Raw genomic sequence first — 25,172 nt, forward strand, 5'->3', positions numbered from 1 at the left:
GTTACATGTCAATGTATTGCTATTGTTCTGCTATTCTATCCCTATGGGGGTATTTCTTTGCGTTCCCTGGTTTTGCTTAGCATGCTCAGAAAAGTATGCACAGCACACAATTCAGGGAACATCTTCGAACGCAGAGCCCTTAAACGCCAAGATTAACTGTATTCCATTTATGCAATAAATGGTTAAATCTACTTACAGGGTTCCCACGGTCATGAAATTCCTGGAAATATTTTTAAATTAGAAAAATATTTTTCCAGTACTGGAAAAGTTTTGGAATTTATCAAGGGTCCTGGAAGGTCCTGGAAAAAAAACAGCTATGCATTGAGGCAGAAATTGTGAAAATAGCAGATCTACATGCTCACGCGAGGCGTTGTGAGCATGTAGATCAGCTATTTTTACAATAGAACCGTGTTATACAAAATTCCTTAACTCTTAGTGCTCGTCAGGGTGCCGGGTCCCGTTAAAACATGATTATTTCGGGGGTCACGGCCTGAAAAGGTTGAGAACCACTGGCATACACTACCTGTCTTTGGGCATTGCGCATAGGAGTAAGCGACCTGATATTGAGCTGAATTATTGTTATCTAGTCCTGGAAATTGGGTTAAATATTCTGGAAAAGTTTTGGGAAAGTTTTGGAAATTAATTGGTAAAAATGTGTGGGAACCCTTAGACACGAGTGTTCCTGACTAAAATGTGTCTGTCTCTAATAATACTCACGCTACAGGAAGGAATGCACTAGTTAGTGCATCTGACAATTTCGGGGGGCAACTGGCAACAGTTATGAATTGGTGAAATTAATGTGTGCTGAGATGTGGTGCAGGGGGGCTTGGAATTCTAACGAGTAGGTGGTCCATTGTTGTCCTGACCTGCCATGTCTGCTCTGGGCTGGGCCACAATGGCAGCTGTCACTGGCGGAAAGCAACATGTCGGGTGGAAACCTTGTATGTCCAAAACCTGGTCGTTTCATATTTATCACTTTTAAAAAACGATTTAAAATAGTGAAAATAGCAGATCTACAAGCACACAGCGCCTCGCACCTGCGTGCTTGTAGATCGGCTGTTTTCACTAGTTTTGTGCGAGAGTCTTATATGATGAAGCAGGGCTTTACTTTACGAAAAAAAAACATACACATTTTGAAACTTGGAGATACAGGGTTTCTGCCCGACAGCTGTCTGGCAGAAACCTCTTTATCTGTGGACCCTGATGAAGGCCCCTGGCTGACATGTGTCGCTCACCTGCGTCTTTTTTTTATTTATCTCCTAGCTATTGACCAATTAATACAATTATGTTTTACTTGAACTGAACAGAAAACTAACAGTTTTGTGAGGTTTTCACCCGACAGAGACGATTTACTCATGTTGCATACTGTGCTTATACTGGAAGTACAACTTTGAGTGATTGACGATTGTGACACATAAGCGCTGGACGCATTTTTTTGCATTGTGTATTTTTAATGGTCGTATACATATGAGCATACATGAACAGAACATGATCATTAACGTCTCTGCATTGCAACCCCTGAAAACAACTAATATCATTTGAATTGTCTCGAACACCATGACAATCTATATTAATGACACTAATACATACAACGATTTATATAGTGCTTTTCGAAGTCCTCAAAGTCGCTTGTCGAGGGTGGGGGCTGCGTTGATGTGAGCTGGAAATCTGTTGGTGAATGTTGAAAACCGGGGACATTTAAGCGTTTTAGAGATATTTGTTTGGAGCCGACCGGGACTTCTACCACTTTTTCTAGTCACGTGTTCAAATACTGGATTCTGATTGGCTAAATTCCGGAGGTTATGACAAAACAACTGCCGCAAAGCAAGAGTCAAAGTTGTATGAGGACTTGTCCGAGATCAATGCACCTCAGTGTACATCCGGGGACTTCAGGAGGTAGTCGGAACACCTTTCCCCCAACCAACAAATGACGGTGGCAACGGTCCTATGTTTACTAACGTGCATGCTATAGTCGCCGATTTATTTGGATCCAATGCAATCCGCCAACTTTAAAGCCCCTTTTCTCTGAACCTATGCCTTTCTGGAAGCGAACAGCCTCTATTTACGGCCGGAACGGTACTTCTAACTGACGTTAGCTTAGCTGTAAGCTAGACGCATGGATTAGTATGGAGTTGGCGCCATCTGTTGGTGAGTAGAAGATGTTGTTTGTGGAACTATCTGCTGTCTCGCGGAAGTTTTATAGGCAATAATGATTGTAACTTAAGATCCTTGCAAGTTACAACTATGTGTTTTCTTTCATGTATACGGGAAAAAGTGGTAGAAAAGCTATTTACCACTCGGGGTCGGACATTATGCTCTCATAATGTCCTGAGTGAGGGTGTTATCGGACTCGGCTGCGCCTCGTCCGATAACACCCTCACTGCGGACATTATGAGAGCATAATGTCCTCTCACTCGGGGTAAATTGCTTACATATACAGCTTGAGACCGGCCAGGACAGACCGGGGAGGACATCTTGTCACCCTGACAGAGATGCTGTATTAAGAGAGAGAGAGAGAGAAAAAATCCCATCTGTGTGAGGAGAACAGGAAAAATAAATTCTTAGATAGATCCGGGAGAAAGAAAATCCAGGGGAAAAGACAGAGAGAAAAGTGTGGAGAGAGGGAGAGAGAGAGAGTTGTAGAACGCCAGGGGAGAAGCCTGCTGCCAGGGCCTCGATGAAAGAGGAAGGGGAGGGGGGTCGTCTCTCTCTCTCTCACCACATTTTCTTTTTAATCATATTTTGAGAGAGAGAGAGAGAGAGAGGGGTGTGTCAGTGCGGCTGCTGTGACGAGAGAGAGAGGATAAGCCAGGGAAAAGAAGAAAGAAAAGAAAAGGAAAGTTGAGAAAGAGAGGAGAGAGTTGTGTAGGAAAGTGAGAGCGAGAGAGATATTGGTTTGGGGGTGGGATTTGCAAATATATGCCTGTCCCTTCTGAGGCAGTGGGTATAGCCGACATGCACGCGCACGCACATTCTGGACCCTGTGTACAAGGATTCACTGTGGGCCCCCCATGAATGTTAACTATTGAAAAATAGCAGATATACAAGCTCACAGCGCAGTGCCGCGCTGCGAGCTTGTAGATCTGCAATTTTTTTTATTTATTGTGAAAATGTGTGCAAGATGTTTCCATGTCAGTGGTGCACACATTTTCACAACTTTTCAAAAATAGCAGATCTACAAGCTCGCAGCGCGGCACTCGGTGCCGCGCTGTGAGCTTGTATATCTGCTATTTTTCAATAGCTAAAGTTACTAGGGCCCCTCCACCTTGGGCCCTAGTAACTCAGTCCCACTTTCCCCCCGCTTGTGACGCCCCTGTACACACACACACACACACACACACACACACACACACACACACACACACACACACACACACACAGACACACACACACACACACACTGTGGCTTTCACTTTCTCTCCCCTATTCCCCTTTCTTGCCCTCCCTCCCCTCCTCCAGCACACCTTGGTGTTGTTTTTCCTCCCCTATCCCCTCCTCTCCCTCCTCTCCCTCCCTCCTCTGAGCTACTTCTCCCTCTCCTCTGTGCCTGCGTTCAGTCAGTGTGTGGTGTGTGTATGAGAGAGGAGGACCGGACGGGACGGACGGCTGTGTGTGTGTTGTGTGTGTGAGAGAGAGAGAGAGCTGTGCTGTGAGCTCAGCTGAAAGGCACAGTCGGGGAGCGAGATGCTGTTGGTGCAGCTACAGCTGTTTGAGTTCTCCTTCGGGGCTCAGGACTGAATGACTGACTGACTGACTGGCTTGAAGCCTTGAAGCCTTTTTGCGTGGCTCACGTGCAAACCAAATACCAAACCCAGGGAACTTCTTCTCTTTGCAAGGATTTCTTTCTTTTTTCTTCTTTTTTTTTGCAAGAGGAATCTCTCCTGCAAAAGAAACCTATAGACCCAGCACAGACATCATCAGCAGTTTGCATTTTTTCAAACTCTCTCTCTCTCTCTGGAACTTTATCCAGGACTTGGCAAAAGGAAAAACCAACCAAAATGAGAGGTGAGGAGTTGTGTCAAGTGGCTTGGCAGTGTGCGCTGCTCCTGGGGGGGCTGCTGCTGTGGGACGTGGTGGACGGCAAGGGGACCTTCTACGGAGGCCAGCACCCCGTCATGAACCCCTTCTTCCACCACGGGAACAGGTATAACCTGTACAAGGCCGGAGCCAACCCCCACTACACCCCCAACAAGCCCATGACGCGTCACAAGTAAGTTATACCTCTGCTTCTCCCATGCATGCATCATCATAGAGCAGTGGTTCTCAAAGTGGATTCCAGGGGACTCTGTGGGTTCCTTTATGGGAGGTCTAAACTGACCCATACATGTCTGTAACTCTGACAGTGTACAAATGGAGCCAAATGAATTTGGTATTTGAAAACATTTTAAATAGGCATTCCCGAAAAAGCAATTTTTTTCATGAATTAAAAACAAAATTCAATGTTTTCTTTCAGTAATTTCAATAAGAAATCAAAGAAAAATAGAACAAATCCCATACATTAGAACAGAAATGTAAGAGGTATTGAAAATAGGTGATCTACAAGCTCACAACACGGCACAGGGCGACACGTTGTGAGCTTGTAGATCTGCTGTTTTCACTATTTTGGGTCCCAGGGCAAATGTCTAATTTCTCCTTTGGGTCACAGGCTAAAACATTTGGGAACCACTGATGCTACTGTATGATGACGAGCTCTATATTATGTAGAGTACATCTGCTTGAACCCGAGCATCCCTTTTACTGGGGGAGCTGTTGAGATGTTATCCTATCCATGCTATCTGATTGGAGAATCCTGCCTTGACGTTATACCATGAAAACCTGGGGTTTCCTCTAAAAGTGTTGGCAAGATTATGGGGCATTTACTGAAAGAATAGGCAGATCTACAAGCTCAGTGGGCTGGTATAGATTATGGTTGCTTTTGGGGAAGGGGTTTTTGGTGTTTGGTTCTCATAAGTGGGGTTCCAGAGACCCTGCAGGGTCTCCTTGATGGGAACCGGATCTGGAACACTGGCTGTATTATTATACAGGTCTGTAACTGAACTCTGTCTGTAACTCTATGAGTGTATACAGGTCTGTAACTCTGAGAGTGTACAGGTCAGGTCTGTAACTCTGTGACTGTAAAGGTCTGTAACTCTGTGTATTTTATACAGGTCTGTAACTCTGAGTGTACGGTCTGTAACTCAACTATGTCTGTAACTCTATGAGTGTATACAGGTCTGTAACTCTGAGAGTGTACAGATTAACCAAATGTTGTTTCATCTGTCCACTCACAGAGTTATCCTCCTTGACATAAAAAAAAAATTTTAGAGAGTCATTGATGGAAAAGAAAAGAGTGGACCAAGTGCAAGAGCTCAACTCAGGTCAAGTAGAGTGGAGTATAGATAACTCGGGTCAAGTTGATTGGAGTATAGATAACTCGGGTCAAGTTGATTGGAGTTTAGAGAGGGGTTTGTAAGTGCATAATACTATGCTGGCTGCTATGCTGGCTGCACAGTGTTAGGATCTGCGCTTGCATTCCAAGCAGCAGAGAGAGAGAGAGAGAGTTTGAGTCGGGGAGAGTTTGGTATTCCAAGCAGGACCCACCTCATAACTGCATTTCCCCCGTGGCAGCAGCATGCATGTCACCGGCCAGCCTGCGAGCGAGGAGAGAAAAAAATATGGTTCTGGTTATAAAGGAAGTATGATATATCAGAGCTCAAAGCCTTTATAAAAAACGGAGGGAGCCTTTCTTTGAATTGACTCTCTGTGTCTCTCTGTCTTGTCGTGTTTAATTCTCAGCTTTGCCTTGCGGTTCTTCACACTTCAGACCATCTGTGTGTGTGTGTGTGTGTGGGGGGGGGGGGCTCGGGGAGGGGAGGGGGGGGATATAAACACCACAGAGCAACAATGACATGCTGCATTTATAGGAAAACAAAGCTCTCATTATTGTCTCTCTGCGTCGCTGCTGCGGCGGCGGAGCGAGGGGAGCTGAGCCGATGACAGCTTAGCGGGTATATGGATCTGATGCAAACATGAGCGAGCGTGCGTGCGTGTGTGCGTGTATGTGTACTTAATGTGTTACTATACTTGTGAGGGGCCAAATGTCCCCATAAAGTATTCGAGAAATAGACATTGTGAGGACAATTTCCTTTGCAAGAAAGATGCTTGTTTTTAGTTTTTAGATTCATAGGGTTGATTTATACGAGGGGTCTTCAATGTTTTCAGGCCAAGGACCCCTCAGTTGAGAAAGAGAGATGAAGCAGGGACCCCCACAAACTCTTCGTAGATTCCATTATAGTTTCATTATTTGACAGCACACTTATTAGTGTATTTTGGATTCATGTCCATGATGTATTTTTCAGATATTTAACTACTTGAACCATTTAATAAACTTGACCTTTCACTCAGTACTTAGTCTGCTCTTTTTCCCCTCTACACCAAACCTCTTTGCTGAAAATAGCCGATCTACAAGCTCACAACGCCTCGCATTGCGAGGCATTGTGAGCTTGGTGGTGGTGGGGAGAGGAGGGGAGGGGGTCTCAATTAGAAGCAGACTTACAGTACAGCTGGGCAGCCAAAAGGGAGTGGTACAATACAACATAATCTTCTGTAGTCGATATTACAACAACAATCCGGCGGCTCTGGGCTGCACACCGTGTTGAGAGATCCTTATCGAAGGCTCGCGTATACAGTATGGGAGCTGCTTAATTCAGGCCCGCCGTCCAGCAATAACATCGTGCGGTGGAGTATGTACAGTATCTCAAAAAACCTGCATGAGCAGGAGAAGTAAAGGCAACCCCGTGCTGGGCATATGCACAGTCATGAACCTTAAAAACTAAAATAAAAAATACCACCCAGTGGGGGTGAGTGGTGCTTTAGTCTATATTATACCATAATACACAGTATAACTTGAAACACTTCAAGGCTGCTCAACAGCACCACTTGAAGGTTGGTCACCCAGCGGTATTGCAGCTCTTTGGGGCCGTACTGATACGGACAGACAAACACGCACGGTCAGGTGTTGGGGCGCTTGGCACCGCTCAAAAGTGTTATTGTGCCTGAATGGATCTTGTTGATGTTTTGTCAATGTTGTAGTGTGGGGGTTCCAGGGACTTCAGCGGTCCTTTAGACTGGAGCATTGGTTCTCAAAATGGGGTCCGGGAACCCCCTGGAATCCCTCCAAGGAACCCTTGAGGTCCCCCGGCAAAAGTAGTTAATACAGCATCGCAATCAGTATATGTTGGCTATTCAAAATGTCATCATCTGGGATACAGGTGATGTCAGATACTCACCTGCGATGTCACCTGTTTAAGCCCATATATGGAGATCCCTGCTCTGCTCTGAGTATCTGACATCACTGTGATGTCACCTGTGATGTCGCAGTGATGTGTCAGCTAGGGAACCACAGTGTCAGGCGTTACCCGTCCGTCCGGACGGACGTCTACGGACAAGCTGTGACGGTTCTGACAGTAAACTGCGACCTACGGTCGCAATAGTACAAGCCCAAACTGGGGGTCCTTGAAACTGCTTTTTATAGTATTTCTCCTCTCTCTCTCTCTCTCTCTTGCTTGGCTTCCTCTGAGAGCTCTATGTCTCCAGACAGGCTGCCAGCGACCTGCTGCTAGCCTCACACTGCCACAAGGCAGACAGGCCGCCCGTGGCGACCTGCAGGCCCCCCTGCTCCGCTGCGGCCCTGGCCGGGCCCCGCTGGCCCTCATGCACTCACTCTCACCCCCACCCCTCCCCTCCACCTTCCCCAGAACCCCCACCCGAACCACATCCGTGACAGACACCACGCACCACCCTGCACGCCACAGGCACAGTCCTCTGTGGTATACTGCTTGCTATGGCGTGTTTGTTCAGAGGTCTCCCTGTCTCTTTAATACATAGAAAATATAATTTTCATCATCAGGTGGGTCACTAATTTCATCCAATGAGGAGAGGGAACCCGCTTTATCAGGTTCCAAATGTTGTCTGTTCATTTCTGGTTTCATTTGTTCTGCCCTGTTAATGCCCTGTTAATACTCCCGATTTGATGAAATTGACATCCTGGCCTGAAAATGTATTAAGCTCCAACACGTGGCTTTGTCCGGGCTCTGAAGCGTGGCCTACATCTGGCCTATATCTTGGCACAAAGCGCTCAAAGTTTGTTGTACGCCTGGGGTCACATTGGCCAAGTTTTGCGGGTCGCTTAATGAAATGAATGAAATAAATAGCACCGCTCTCCTCACTCTAGGTATGATTTGTTCAGTTTACCAAAGAGCTGGAGAGGGATGAGAACTCTTATAGCAATGATTACTATGGGAATATAGAGATATTCAACACATATTTATCTTTAACAAGCCACTTTTATTGAACTCAGAGAGTGTAAACGGTTCCATTAACACGCTCGCGCTCACTTTGACTGTGTCGTACTTGAACTCCACCACCTAAATGGAGCCTGTGCGGCAGCTCCTACTCTCTTATCTCACTGTGGCTTCTTGTATTTTTCCCCCTCCGGTAGCTTTTAACCCATCTCTCACCTTTTGCCCCTCCTGCTGCCCCCATGCATGTCTCATTTACTTGCTTCTTGACCAGGCATGGGAATTACTTTAGTGACAGAACAGTGCCGTCACCGCTGTGAGCCGAGTGTGATGATGACAAACCTGTTGTGCACACTGGATGCACACAGGATATAAGTCAACCCCCAGCAATCAGCTGGATGAAGCTGAAAGCTGAATCACCCCTGCAAGGTCCAATTAATAATGTATATAAGTGCTATTGTGAGCTTGTCCATACGCCACAATAGCTCAGACACTCAGTAGGACACTCAGAGGACACTCTTTGAGTCTCCTGCTGAGACTCAATTCTTGGACTCAGGAATGCAACAAATTTTTTGTTGGAAAAAACGTTTTCCAACAAAAAAGAATGTCCTGCGCTGCCACTGGCCATTGCAGCGTGCGATCCATTGATGTCGAGGAACAGAGAGACATTCTTGACCCCCCCAGCAGCCAGCCAGCGTGCCATGCATGCCGTGCACCGTGCAAGGCATTCCATCCAGCAACCATCGGGGGGGTTGGAGGGTTCCATCAACTTTTATAAGTTTAGATCTGTGTCGTTTATAGTTATCGTCTGGGGTGGTGGGTTGTGTGTGTCACTGCGGTTGCACAGTTTCCTGGAGGGCCCGCGCGCGTTCCCCCTCACACTGGGGAAGTGTCTGCTGCCCCGAATGACTAGAGATGAATGTCTCGAAATCACACGCCTAGCTGGCTGCCAGAACACAGAAAATAAACCCACCACCGCACACAGCAGTGGTGGAAAAAGCAATCCCATGTTTTTACTTAAGTAAAAGTATCAATACTGCAGTGTGTAGAAGCACTCCGTTACAAGTAAAAGTCCGGGATTCAAAATGTGCTTGAGTAAAAGTACGAAAGTGTTGGCATCATAATGTACGCATCACAAAAGTGACGCGTTGTGAGCTTGTAGATAAGCTATTGTCAAGCAGCCAAAGGTATAAAATAGGGCTAAAGTGGTTCATGTATAATATTATAATTTATATCTGCAAGTATAACTGTAACTAAAAGTTTACAATATGTGTACAATATTTGGATCCGAGATGTAGTGGAGTCGAAGTGCAAGTATTGGAAATTGGGAATACTCAATTATTACCTCAAAATTGTACTCAAGTACATTACTTAAGTAAATGTACTTAGTTACTTTACACCACTGCTGCACAGGAAAGCTGCGGTCCCCCCCCCCCCCCCCCCCCCTCCAAACAGCTGAGAATCTCTTGGACCAATCCCCACAGGAGGCCGGCCGGCTGGACGGCCGGACGGACGGATGGAGGATGTGTTTCTTGTTGTTCCGACTTCCACGGGTCAGTTAAAACAGAGGCGGCGCGGCTGTATAGGATTTACATTCTGCCATGCAGAGATCACGAGTATAATCTTGGAACGAGAGCTGGCTCAGACGTACAAACACCATAAACACATTACGACCGCAATATAACCACAGCACGTATACCGGCGCTGTCGGACGCAGAAACCTCCTATCTCCATACACCAGGGGTCTTCAACGTTTTCAGGCCAAGGACCCCTTAGTTGAGAAAGAGATGAAGCAGGGACCCCCACTACCTTTGCATAGATTCCATATACCGGTAGTTTCATTGTTTGACAGCACGATCATCAGTGTATTTTGGGTTCATGTCAATTTGTGTTTTCAGATATTTAACCACTTGAGCCGTCAATACTTAATAAACTTGACCTTTTACTCTGTACTTAGTCTGCTCTTTTTCCCCTCTACACCAAACCTCTTTGCCAAAAATAGCTCACAACGGCTTGCAGCGCGAGGCGTTGTGAGCTTGTAGATCTGCTATTTTTGGCTACAGTTCTCAAAATATGGACACTACTAGGGTTCAAGTTGTTAAATCTTCCAAAAGGATTGGAAGATTTGGAGGACCCCCCTGTAGTAACTCTGAGGACCCCCTAAAAGGGTCCCGGACCCCCTGTTGAAGACCCTCGCCATACTCGCAAAAGCATCAAAAGCAGCAGATCCACAAGCTCGAAACGCAGCGCGTAGTGACGTGTTTTGAGCTTGTACATCTGCTACTTTTGCTACTTCTCGAATTTGAATCCTGAAAAGTGTCAGTTTCGGACATGCATGGTTTCTACCCGACAGAGACGATAATGCAGAAGGCAAGTGTACTCGTAAACACACGGACGGACGGACGCACACACACACACACACACACACACGCACGCACACACACCGCGGCACGTGTTATTTTTAAGCCTCTGTTTCCACTGAGCTGACAATAACTGAGCTCATAAATATATCCGTGGCGGTGGTCTGACATGACACGAAGTCCCCCGGGGGTCCTCTGCAGTCAAGGTCGCTACCATGATAGAATAGATGCCTAGTCTATGTTAGGTTTACTTGTTAACGTGTTTTGGTCCTTAAGTTTTAGTGGTTCTCGACCTTTCCCGGCCGTGACCCCAAGATAATCATATTTGAACTGGGGACCCCCCCCCCCCCCCCCCTCCCCCCACCCTGACGAGCACTAAGAGTTGAGGCATTACATTTCGTATAACACGGTTCTATTGTGAGAATTTAGATTGGCTATTTTCACAATTTCCGCCTCTAATATTTGACAGTTTGGCCAATGATTAATTTGCCATTTTAGAGGTATTAAAAAGTCCTTAAATTGTCACATTAGAAATGTGCAGATACACTTAAACTTTGTGTTGGTTTGTTTTAAAACAATGTTTCACGTTAAGTTAATCATCTGGGGACCCCCCCCAACAAAATTATTTGGGGACCCCCCCACCCTCAGGTTGAGAACCACTGATTTTAACAAAACATTTTAAGAATGTTATTTACATTTAGACGTCAGATGCTATAATAGGTTTTCATGTTTACCTGCCATTCCCGGCAGTAATTTGTTCTCTTTGTGATGCTACTTATGAGACTATTTACCCTGTTATTTGTTGAGTTGAGTTCATGCTTACTCATGCGTTTGGGGGGGAGGGGGGAGGGGGGCAGCCGGCCTGTAGCTGAGTGCCCAGAGAAACCCGTCTGGTAGCCATAAGGCTCAAGAAATCTTTGAACACCCGACTTTTAACACAGTATTTCTCCATTGCAGTATTGATACTTTTACTTCTAAAATGAGTAATTTTCCCCACCGCTGTCATAAGGTCACCGGCCCCATCATGTCTACATGTGTCAGAGTGTCCCTGAGCACTCATCCCTTCAGGCTATAATACAAATGAGCTCACACGTGTTTGTAGCTCGCTCTGGGTAACAGTGTTCTGCTAAATACCTTGGAAAAAAGGTGAGCGCGCCAACTTCAGCTCAACACTAGAGCTGGAGGGGGGCACGGTGGCACAGTCAGTCAGTCCGTAGCTCTCGCCAGGTTGGCAGAGGGAGTGTAGTGCCCAGGATTACATTAGTCAATTGACACTGGGTGGAGGAGAAAAGAAAATGGGTTACACAAATCGTGGGATAAAAATGTAAAAAAGAACACTGGAATAGAGATATGTCTCTTGTAACATTGGGCCCGATTCATTCATCAAGCACTTTACGGCCAAATTACACCCATATTTTGACTTGCGTGTATTTAGGACAATTCCCAAGTTAGGGTTCAGATTCAGCAATGTTTTTTTGCCATGTTTTTTTGCCTGGGATTTTGAAGGTGAGACAGAAATAAAACCAGATTTAGTCAATTCATTTACACTATATTTACGACCAGATTGATGAATCGGGCCCAACGAGACCTGGATTTTATACTTGGCACAGAAAATAGACGATCAACAAGCACAGACCAAATTATAACGAGTAATATACTACCGTGTCTTCCTGTGTTTCATTCGGGTCTTGTAACGGAGCCCGTCATCTGAGGATATGCCAGCTCCCAACCAGCTGCGAACGTGGATATAAATAGAATGTAATCGGCGCCACTGTCTGTCACAAAGTGAACAAACTCACGCCAGATGCACACTGATGACAAGTAACTGTACGTGCTACTAAACAGGCAGGGCTGCTGGTGGTGGAGTGGTATATAGAGTGTCATGTTAAACATCATGACAAGCTGTGTTCACACAGCCACCACATCTGAGGAGAGATGACATGTGTGACATATGCAGAACATAACACAGCATCGCGGAAGGGAAGAGCGTTCATTTGAGTGTGACGGGGAAAATGATATGAGGGAGAATGAGAGGGATGATGAGAAAGTAGGTGGATAGATCATTCAGGCGCCAGAGACCGCACAGACTGCAGCCGACAAGTTACAGATACATCACAATAAAGACAATTATTTTAAAAAGTGCACAAACATATCGTCGTTGTCGGGTGGAAACCTTGTATGTCCAAAACCGTTGGACAGGTATTTATCATTTTTAAAAGGATTTAAATTAGTGAAAACAGCTGATCTACAAGCACACAATGCCTCACACCGCGAGGCGTTGTGTGCTTGTAGATGGGCTGTTTTCACTACTTTTGTGTGACGGCTTTGTATGATGAAGCAGGGCTTTACCTTGTGAAAAAATGTACGAATTTGAAACTTGGAGATACAAGGTTTCTGCCCGACAGAGACGATATACACAATCATCCTGTCTGATATAGAACAAGAAAGAGAGCAGCATTGTTAAAGGTAAGGTTGTTATTTGGCAAACGATTTCAGATCTTCAAGCTCATTGTGAGCTTTTACACCGGCTATGTTTTTTATTTTCATTGATTTATTGTAGAGCAGGGGTCTTCAACAGGGGGTCCGGTCCTCAGAGTTACTACAGGGGGTCCTCCAAATCTTTGTGTGATAGAAACCTTTTTTATTCTCCTTTTGTATATTAACCACCCCTATAGCGTCCATATTCTGAGAACTTTGGCCAAAAATTGCAGATCTACAAGCTCACAACGCATCACGCTGCAAGGCGGTGTGAGCTTGTAGATAGTCTATTTTAGGCAATAGGGTTTAGTGTATAGGGAAAAAAGAGCAGACTAAGTACAGAGTGAAATGTCAAGTTTATTAATTATTGACTGTTCAAGTGAATATCTGAAAACACTAATTGACACGAATCCAAAATACACTGATGATTGTGCTGTCAAACGATGAAACTACAGTATATGGAATCTATGAACCGGTTGTGGGGTCCCTCCCTGCTTCATCTCTATCTCATCTAAGGGGTCCTTGGCCTGAAAACATTGAAGACTCCTGTTAGAGGGACAAAAGTATAGGGTGCCTACCCATTTGGGATTCCAGAGAGTATATAATGGGGTTTAAGTGGTTCATTTTTCCAAGACCAAAAACCAACAGCTGTTGTCAGAGCTGTTTCCGTGGGCGTGGCCCTGTGATGGTTCTGTGCAAGGTCAACTCACAAGAACATTCATCATTCACAGACGTGTACGGGTGGTGTTTGTTTGGCCCGTTGAGACCAAAGGCCCCTTCTACAAATGCCTTCTGAACCAGTGGTTCACTCAGGGAGAGCAAGGGGAAAAAGAAGAGGCACAAATCAGAGATAGGTGGGAGAGATTTTGATTGATAGATTGAATACTTTATTTGTCAGAAATGTAAACAGCGCATGGTACAGTAAGACGTTAAGGGTAAAAGCATGACACAAATAAAGTCCTGGGGACTTGCTTCCATTGTGGTCCTATGTTTTCAATTCATCAATGCAGAATAATCTTTTTTACACAATAATACAAGTCATCAACAAATAAATACAAACACAAAAGAGTTAGGGAAATTACATTTACTTCGCCTTTTCTTTTGGTCTCCTGATAGAAGTTTTTGCGGGCCAGTTTTGAAAGAAACCAGTGATTTGAATCTCTTAATGGATGGTGTGAAACAGTGGCGTCAGTTCAGCAACAGCTAGGGTATGGCAAAGATGGTAGTCCTCATGGAAAAGAGGCATTACATTTTGTATAACACGGTTCTATTGTGAAAATAGCCGATCTACATGCTGACAACGCCTCGCGCTGCGAGGCGTTGTGTGCATGTAGATCAGCTATTTTCACAATGTCTGAAAAAAAACGAGTTTTGACAGTTTTTGTACACAGGTTTCTACGGTTTCTTGGGCTGGATATGGCAGCCTGGAAAGGTTGTTCAAGTGCAACTAAACTTGGCATGTTAGTAAACGTGCCACAAATAACAATAATGCATTGCACTCGTGTGTGCAGCTGACCCTGGGAATATACCATTTTGTCAAGATGGGGAGAATACAAGTGTGGAGAATATAATTGTAACACCTTGTGTTACTATTTTGTTAAAATTTGCACTTTATTTTACTGTAATTTAACAAAGAGACATTCATAGATTTATATTTAAAAGTGACTTTTATTTTCTCCCGTGGACCCAGGGTATGGCAGCTGCATACCCCTGCCATACCCAATCGACATCCCTGGTGTGAAACAGTCAAGGCCACATAGAGTAACAAAGTCATGACGTCACTCGCTCATCCACCCGGTTCGCGGAAGTAATTTCTTTATGGAGAATAATTGAGTCATCTTAAAAATCGTCTCATATAAGCATTGTGGTCCAAAAATAAACAAACGGTCTCCGCGATATTGTCAGGGAGGTGGCTCTGTATGGTTTATGATAGTCAGTCACTAATATTTGATACAGTCTGTTTCTGGTGAAAATGTAACTAATTCGGTGACAGTAACATTAGTGTTTTCTCGTCATCAGCTGATTCTTTATATCCATATGAGTCAAACCGCTGAGATAATTTGTTTATGTTTGGAACACAGTTCTTATTATATGACGCGATAATTATGAAAAAAGTCTATGGGAATTCAGAATGGGGGGAAAACCTACCCACCAGGTAGGATGTGTAAATGACGTCAAACTTTGTTACTCTATTTTGGTGGCAGAGCATTGGAATGAGAACTTTCCCTAAATTTGGGTCGTACCAGCTCATGGTCACTCTCTCTCCAGTGTTGTGGCTGTGGGTGTCACTCACTCTAAAGCCTTTTTGCTGGAAATCCGTTTGTAAACGCGAACAAGACAACACCTGGTTGCACACTGACGAGATTATGAAGATATCTGAGGGCTTTTTTAGTGATCTATTGGACAGGGGTCAGAGGGGAAAGGTCAAAGAGTTTGTAGAGGTCAGGGGGGGTCATGGAGTCAGCGTGTTGTAAGTCTCTTCGCAGCACAGCGTCCAGCGTTGGACAAGTCTTGGAGCCAGACTCCTGCTAGGGGAGGTCACATAGGCGGGGATACTTTTACCTAAGTAAAAGTGGGAAATACCACAATAAAGAAATACCCTGTTACAAGTAAAACAAGGCTTGTTTTGTCGCAGTTGAGTTAAAAGTAGCTACTGTATTTTGCCTCTGATCGTGGAGTACTTAAGTACAGTACTTGAGTAAATATAGAGTTTATTAGGATACCCAATTACCCATGACAATAGCTAATCTTCTTGGGACCCACACAAAACATAAAAACGTGACATTCGACAAGACATTACAGGACTATGATATAAAAATAAAATAGAAATTTGTCATCGAACAGTGACTTCATATCATCCATCATAGACAACTTATTCTCTGATTCCCATTTCGTTGGAAAGAGAAAAACAAAATAAGAAGGAGAAGACTTATATCTGCATTTCCCAACCTTCAATTCTGTAGTAAATGTACTTAGTTACTTACCACCACTCCCTTAAGGCTTTCCCTTTCCAACACACACACACACGCACGCACGCACGCACGCGCGCGCACGCACACACACACACACACACACACACACACACACACACACACACACACACACACACACACACACACACACACACACACACACACACACACACACACACACACACACACACACACACACACACACACACACACACACACACACACACCTCTGACACACTTGCTTTCACTTTTCAGCCTTTTCCCCATGACATGTTTGACATTCTTACAAAGTAATGTAAGCCTATAGTCATGTTGTGAGCTGGACGCGAGCGGCCTTACTGTATAACCTCACATGGTGGTCATTCTAAAACTGAGCTGCGTGAGCATGCTTATGGATAATAATGTGAATCAATTACCGCTAGTTTAATCTTGCTATTTGCGCTGCGGGTTAGAATAAAAGATGCATACTAGGGCATTAGCGACGATTTTTTTCAACTCAGTAAAAAATTGAGTTAAAGTTGACTATCGTTTGATGAACGGGGGACAAAACCCGAAAATTACTTAACTCTGGACTTCGTAGAATAATAGAATAATAATCTTAATTCCAATATAATCAAAGGGCTGTAGCAGCTGCAGGGAGGACGTTAATTAATGACTGAAAACTCCCTGTGCTTCATTCCATTGAAAAAACAAAGTTGGAAAAGGAGATCATTCTGTCCTTGACAATAAGCAATCCTACTGTTTGACCGTAAACACGCTTTTTTTTTTTTTTTTTTTTTACTTTCAACTTTCGACTTTCCCTGGTGGGAGTCAACTTGTGTAATGAAGTCGACCTTTTGGTTAATGCCCTAATGTATACCAAATTATTTGTATACCAATAGACACGAAATAACTAAACCAAACTAAAAAAAAAAAAAAAACATTTTAAACAAGGTGAATCATTTTGGAGATGCACGTCGTACGGCGCGCTTTGTCCCGTCTGGGTGCATGGATGAAAATAGGCTCTCTCTGTCCCAACTCCCTTTCATCCTCCCTCCCTCTCCCACTCTCCCTCTGATGGAATAAAATGTACAACATGTTTGATTGATTGTTTGAACACTCTAATAGTCATAAATGTAAACAACGGGTGGTACAGTAAGTCAGACATTATGGATACATGGATAACACCCAAAACAAAGACCTGAGGACTGTTTCCATTGTTTGTGTCACGGTCCGTTCCACGGACTGTACTGTATTATGTTTTGGATTTATGATAAAGTATGTCTTTCAGTTTGTTATGGAGTTATCACAGTCCGCTCCTCGGACTTTGGACATTGACTGTCCTTATTTAGGTTTTGGATTCATTAGGAGGTTCAGTTATTTTGTATTGTCTGATACGTGTCTGCAGTTTCAGTATTGTTCTGTATTTAGTCTTGTAAATACTTGACTGCCTTGTTATTCTGTATCTTACTTTGTAGTATTGTTCCCAAGGTTTCCTGTCTGCTGTGATTGCTGTTACCTGTCTTGTCACTCCTCCCTGTATTGCTGTTACCATAGTAACCTGTGCTCATTTGCCTGTTAGCCCATCCCAGTGTTGATTGTCTGTAAGAGTTCACCTGTGTCTAGTTAGTCCTTGTCTATATATGTACCCCTGTGTCTTCAGTTCCTTGTCAGGTCTCATTAATGTTAGAGTGTTCGATGTGAGTTTAGGCTTCAAGCCGGTGTGTTGTGGAAATAAACCTTCTGAACTTTGAATCCTGCTGGGACCCCTTGGGGGTCCTCAGAGTTACTACAGGGGGTCCTCCGAATCTTTGTGTGACTTAACCACTTGAACCCTAGTGTCCATATTCTGAGAACTTTAGCCAAAAATAGACGACGGCAAAGAGGTTTGGTGTAGAGGGAAAACAAGCAGATTAAGTACAGAGTGAAAGGTCAAGTTTATTAACTATTGACGGTTCAAGTGGTTAAATATCAGAAAACACAAATTGACATCAATCCAAAATACACTTTTGGGAACTATATGGAATCTATGAAAGGGTTGTGGGGGGGTCCCTATTTCGTCTCTCAACTAAGGGGTCCCTGGCCTGAAAAGACCCCTGAAGTAAAGTTAAAAGTACTTCACAATACACAACATGTACTACTTTCTATACCACTGAGCCGTTGAGCAGTTTTACCCTCGGTGAACTCATTTGGTTTATCCAACATCCAAAGTGGTTTATCTGAAAACATGACCTGGCATTGATTTCACTCCCAGGGTCTGTTCTGCGGCGGCTGTATAAAGTGTAACCGTAGCAGCTCTTTCTGAACATGTGCTTTCAACAAACATACAGAGCTTTTCTTGCCCCCGAGCAGATTAAGTGCTCGGGAAAATACATGCCCCCCCAGAGCAAGAAAACTGGTTTTAAACGGTTCTGCACTGCATCGGCATTTTGAGCCTCTTACACCTTAGCTTCCAAACGAAAACACTGCGATAGAAGAATGGAGGTGACTGTCTCCGATAGCCCAGAAAGACATTCTGGTGGCTGTACGTCATACTTTGTTGTTAAAGGAGTAGTTCACCCCCAAAATGACTTTTCTTTCCTATTGATTACTCATGCCATAGAGACTTGACTTCATTTATTTTTTGTATTTGTCGCATTCCTAATACAAAAATGTGATTATAATAAATGTACCCCCATTGATTCCGGATGGGGACCCAAATGCATGTCCCTGGATGGGGACCCCGTCAGGGTAAGTTTACTATAATCAATTGTTTGTCTTAGGAATGTGACAAAAAACTAAAAATATTATTGAACTCAAGTCTCCATGGCGTGAGTAGGCCTAATCATTAAAAAAGAAGTCATTTTGGGGGTGAACTACTCCTTTAAAATAAGTGTAGCAGATCCGAAAGCTCGAAACGCGGCAGCACATTTTTGAATTTGAATCCATGAAGTTTTAATTGGACATTTTTAGGTTTCCACACGACAAAAGGCGATTATGTAAAAAAAAAAAAAGCAAGCGCGGCTTGCCTTGTCTTTTAAGCCGTAACAAGCGCGATATGGCTGGGAGCTGAACTCTCCCTATGGATGACAGATTGATCCCAGTTGGTCCTCAGACAGAGGGGAGGACCGCTACTCCCCTTTTAACCCTAATCAGCAGCCACAAGAGTCACGTCCATCACAGCCAGCCACCGTGGTGGGCGTGCATGCATGGGGCCTTCAAGGAAAACCTTTCCACCGTGGTGCATGCATGCATGGGGCCTTCAAGGAAAACCTTTCCACCGTGGTGTGCATGCATGGGGTCTTCAAGGAAAACCTTTCGTTGAAAGCGCATCGTTGCCGTCGGGGGCAGAAACCTTTTATCTCCATGTTTTAAGTTTGTGTGTGTTTTACTTGGTAAATAATGGTCCCTACTTGGTCATACTACAGTGTCAGACGAAAGTATCAAAAGTAGCAGATCCACAAGCTCGGGTGGGCTCGCTTGTGTGTTGCAATGGAACCAAATGGACCCTTACGGTTCCATTTGGTTCCATTTGTAAACTCTCAGAGGCCCGATTTCCACTAGGGAAAAAAATTGCAGATCGGCTATTTTCGGTAAAGAGCTTTGGAGAGGGAAAAGAGCAGACTAAGTACAGTGAAAGGTCAATTTCATGAAGTATTGAAGGTTCAAGCTTGTGGGGGTCCCTGCTTCATCTCTCTCTCAACTAAGGGGTCCTTGGCCTGAAAACGTTGAAGACTCCCGAATTAGAGAGTTTGAGAACCACCTGTATTGTACTTGTATAGACGTGAAGCCCACATAACCAGCTCTGACAGTGTGTTAAAAAATGGTTTCCGGAAACAGTTCCAAATGTGATGGAACCCGATTCCTGGTTCCTCAATAATGTTGGATCCGGTTCATGTGATTCCTCCTCCGGGTTCCGGATCCCAACCCCAGTAGTTCTGTGTTGCTGTTGAGCAGGGACGTGCTGGCCATTGGGAAAAGCGGGACAACTCCCGAACGGCTGGTTCATTCCCGGCCGGTGCAGGCAAAATCAAAGCCCTGCTTCATCATACAAGGCCGTTGCACAAAAGTAGTGAAAACAGCAGATCTACAAGCACACAACGCCTCGCACCGCGAGGCGTTGTGTGCTTGTAGATCTGCTGTTTTCACTTGTTTAAATAATTTTTTAAATGATAAATACAAAACAAACGGTTTTGGACATACAAGGTTTCCACCCGACAACGACGAAATAGACCTATAACTCATGTACAGTAATTGGCCCACTGGCTTGTCACTTGTCATGATGTGAAATGGCAAATCTTTGAGTAGCAGCAGCGCTATAGAGAGAGATCTCTCTCTATAGCGCGCAATGAGGGCCTCTCCAACTCTTTTTTCCCGGGCTGAATCAGGGGCCCAGCATGTCCCTGCTGTTGAGTCCCTCGCTGGGATCTCTGGTGACCCCTAGGAAATTGCCGGTGAACCGAGGATAAACCTTGACCCAATTTTCGCAGAGCCTGACGGTCTCTCAGGTTTTAGGTAAAAGACACCAGCATCATGAGGCTCAGATGATGAAGCAATCTGGAGTAAACACTGGTTTTAATCAAATTGACCGTACATCTGCCAAAAAGAAATCTACTGAAACATACATTTTCAAAGAAAAACGGTGCATTTAAATAGCGCTTTCATCCAAAGCACTTTACAGAGATTGTGCATTACATTCAATCATTCACACAAACATTCATACACCGATGGCGGAGGAAACCATGCAAACTGCATATTGAGAGCAACTAAGGGTTCAGAGTCTTGCTCAAGGACACTTCAGCACTAACTCTGGGGGAACTTGGAACCTTACGGTTCAGGCGTTAATTTACCAAAGAAATTTAAATAAAAAAAGTCAGAATGGGCAATGGACATAGGAGTTTTCTTCCCGACAACCATGCACATTTTCACACTTTCAGCCGGAAGAACACCTGAGCCTATATTTTTGTTAATATCTCCCTCCACTATAGCACTGTAGCAATGGCTGGGTTCAAACAGTCAGCGAACCCCGCAGGTGTGAGATAGACACCGGTGTTAACGTAATGAGGAGGGAATAAGAACCGTGTCCATTCCAGGGTGTCAAAACAACCCCGCACCACACCTTAAAAATCCTCAGCATGTTCATTTGAGTCTGACTTAAATTAACTTCTCTGAGTTAAATTAACCAACGGAATACAGTAAGAAGCACAACAAGTCTCGATAAAGAATGCCTGCGTGATTAAAAACATCACGGGAGGAATTTCTGTCCTGTGTGCGGTTCAAACCTGGGCGATGTTGATTTAGGTCGCCCACAGCTGCATGGGTAGAGAGAAGAGAGAGAGAGAGAGGGGGGGGGGGGCTGTCTTATGCTCCTATAACTGACTCTCAACCCGTTTGCTTGTCTTTTGGGGTCCACGAGGAGGTCGATTGCTAGCCAAACCCCAAATAATCGGCAATACGAATACGGCAAAATGACTTTTTTCTATTGACTACTAACGCCATGGAGACTTGAGTTCAATAATATTTTTAGTTTTTTGTCGCATTCCTAAGACAAAAAATGGACTATAGTAAACTTACCCTGACTGTTTCCCCATCCAGTGCCATGCATTTGGGTCCCCATCCAGGGCCATGCATTCTGATCTCCATTCAGAATCAATGGGGGTAAATTTACTATAATCACATTTTTGTCTTGAACTCAAGTCTCTATGGCATGAGTAATCAATAGAAAAAAGTCATTTTGGGTGTGAACTACTCCTTTAATCATAATAACGTTCACAAAAAAAATGTTTCCTTCTTCTTAAAAAGAATCTTGAAAATGTTGTTTTCGTTGTGATAGCAATAAATATACACATACTATGTTGTTCCATTCATCCAACACAAATCCATTGATCGATCATTGCAACAAACACGCTCTGAATATGAAACACTCAGTCAGGATTGCCAAGTGGGACCCGATCCAAGAAAAGTTCAAGGCCTCCTCATCACAGGCATCTGAACAGCCATCAGCTGAAACCCAACGCCCCCCATGGGACCAATAAAAAAGCTCTCCTTTGTGCAGATTCCATTTTTATATCCGTATGTTGCTTGTGTAGATGGCCCTATATATATATACTGTATATACAAGACCCCGTGGAAAGGGGAAGGGGAGAAAAGAGAGGCGAAAGAAAGACATTTTATGAGAAAAAGAGGGGTGGAAAGAGGTGAGTTGTTTTGGGCCCATACAGAGAGGTGGGGGTCCCGGGCCGGGCAGCAATAATATTTGTCAAAGCGCTCCACGTGAGAATCTGCGCTGGGAATTCTCCTTTCCCTTCCCCTGGGAAGCCCGCGAGGGGATTTGGGAACCGTAACGCTATACTGGAAATATTTACAGTGAGGCCAGACCTGCACTTTAAAAAAAAAGAAAAAAAGAAAAGAGAAATTATACATGCTTCCAACAAAAAGGGGGGGTGGGGGGGGGGAGAAAAAAAAGACAATATTTTGGCGTGAAAGTGTTGTGAGGAGAGAGAGGGTGGACCGGGTTATATGATAGATTAGTCCATTAAAAAGGGTGGAGGATTCAAATCCCATCATTGATTAGCAACGAGGAATGGAGGGGTCGCGCGAGGACAAAGAGGCGTCGACAATGGTTTCTTTGAAACTACTAGTAATCGGGTGGAAAGCTCGTGACGCATGCATGACCAAAACTGTGGCTTTTCAGGATTCAATAAATTGTGGTGCAAAACAGCTTCTGGAGCTTGTTGTGGGTCCGCAAACTTTTGATGCTTTTGTGTGACTCTGTGTTACGATCAAGTAGGGATGTTAATTTACGACAACACACAAAGAGTTTGAATATGGAGATAAGAGGTATCTGACCCCGACAGCAATGAAATCATGAAGTTATGTGCTGGGGTTGCAGAGGACATAGACATACGTACGTACAGTACATGAAAGAATTGACTCCAATCCATGGTCTTGATGTTAGTAGCAAATAATTATTCAAACAAGAACTTTGAAGGCCAAAGTGGATGTGGAGGAATTCGGAGCAATCAATAATCAATGAGAAAAGACAATGTATTAGGTGGTGGTTATGCTTTATGTAACATGATATCATGGACAGAAGTACAGTTTAACACTCTGGTCAGTGGTAAAGTAGTTCTGCCCAGAGGCATTAGATAGATAGATAGATAGATACCTTTATTATCCCAAGGGGGAAATTCAGTTGTCCAGTAGTAGCACAGCAGTATACAGTTATTTACAAAGTTACAGAGACGTAAGAAAAAAATAGATAAGAGGGAAAAAAACAAACAAAAACAAGAGCAGTACAGTACCAATAAAGAGAAGGTGCATCAGTAGAGGGGGCGAATAAAATATAAGTATATATACATAAAGTGTCTTGCAAAAGAGACCATTAGCAGTCAATGCTAGTTAGTGCAAACAAGTATCTCACTGTCATTGTTAAACAAAGCAAAATACTCAGAAACTACCAACACAACCTAATAGTGCAATGTCAAAAATCAGTGCGAAAAAAGAAGAAACAAAAACAAAAAAACAGCTCAGAGAAGAAGAAACTAGGAAGCGTGTCACCGCAAGACGCACATGAACACTCTTCCTGGAAGGTCCTTAGAGGTCAAAGTCAATACAGCAATAGTTCCTTAGAGGTCAAAGTCAATACAGCAATGGTTCCGTCAGTCTAAGTTAGGAAGGGAGACCTTTTCAAGCGTCCGTTATGTGTCTCGTTGTACAGCTTAAGGGCAGCCGGTACAAAAGATTTTCCTAATCTCTCACATCTCCGTCCTGGGTAGGTAAAGCGGTCGTTTCCTCTCTTACTCCAGTAGCTGGTGATCTCTAGATGGAGGGGGTGGGAGGAGTTCTCCAAGATGGAATTGTCAGACACCAGAGTTATACTGTGTGGCGCCAAGGCCTTTGGGACGAGCTGTACCATAACAAGATAGGCTTTACCAAAACAATAGCTACTGAGGCCTACCGAAGGCCTCTCCACTCCTAACTACCAAGTATTAGTATCATCACAACTAGACCTAGATATTAATCCAATCAATTGAACACATAATCTACTCTAATAACGTCACACAATAATTTTTGTTGAAAAGGTATAAGCTGAAGCCATATATAGCTTATTTCGCCTACCCTTTTACAACAACAACAAAATAAGAAAATAAGAAAGGTGAAAATGGAGAGAGACAGTAGAGATGACAACAAGCAGCAAAGAGCCTGCAGGGGTTGGATAATGGAACTAGAGAACAGCCAGCTGCTTGAAGGATCAGGCTTTTATTTATGTGCTCTGCGTGCACTCTGACCACGCAGGTGAGCCACCAACACTTCACTGCTAATGCCTTCTGCGTGTGATTGTCCAAAACCTATTCTTTCTTGTCCTTGTTTGTGTTCTCTTATGGAAAGAAAAAACATCAATCTGCCACCGCCTTAACACCATAGAGGTCCTCCATCAATATCATGTGTAACAAATCTGCGTGTGCCAGTGGAGGAGGAAGTACTCAGATTTTAAAAGTATTGTAGCATTTACACAATGTAATACTCAGCATCCTGTATCCAATTTTCATTTGTGTAAAAGTACAGAAGTATTTGCATCAAAGTACAAAAGGTAAAAGTACTCATCATGCAGAATGCTTTTTAGTTTTTGTTCTTTTGTTCCAAACGGTTTCAAATCACAGTGGTGTCAAAAGTGTGCAAATGCATAAAGCAAAGGAAGTACTCAAGTAAAGGAAAAGTACACCTCAAAATTGTATTCAAGTACAGTACTTGAGTAAATTCACTTGGTTACTTTCCTCTGGCACATTTAACCCAGCTCTGCTCCGCGAGTACACCCATCAGTTACAGGGGATGAAAGATGAAACATAAGCTCAGATCTTCTCCCTCTCTCTCTCTCCTCCACTGATCTCAGATCAGAGTGGATCAGTCCTTCTCATCCTGGAGGATCCCCAGTGGCTGGATTAGAATAGATCTTTTCTCTCTCTCAGAGAGAGCCTGGAGGGCCTCCAACAACACACACACACCACCACATGCTTCCCAAAGCCAAATCCACTTTCTCACCTCCACCGCAGCTGCTGAGCTCATATGCAACAGTCAAATCCCTCCGTGTTTGAAAGCCCAACTCTGTTAAGTTTCATGTCTTT

General features: G+C 44.0%; 1 protein-coding gene across 1 annotated transcript in view; it reads left to right on the top strand.

Moving 5' to 3' along the window:
* Positions 1–3,998: 3,998 nt before the first annotated feature.
* emilin3b (elastin microfibril interfacer 3b) overlaps positions 3,999–25,172 on the top strand; it is a gene marked incomplete at both ends in the record, with an annotated part of 44,262 nt that continues 23,088 nt past the window's right edge. Inside the window, one exon of the mRNA XM_080732567.1 lies at positions 3,999–4,210. Within this exon, the coding sequence (XP_080588693.1) occupies positions 3,999–4,210 (212 nt within the window). The remainder of the gene's footprint in view (positions 4,211–25,172) is intronic.

Source organism: Nannobrachium achirus, assembly GCF_963921795.1.
Source record: "Nannobrachium achirus genome assembly, chromosome: 9".
Classification (NCBI taxonomy): domain Eukaryota; kingdom Metazoa; phylum Chordata; class Actinopteri; order Myctophiformes; family Myctophidae; genus Nannobrachium; species Nannobrachium achirus.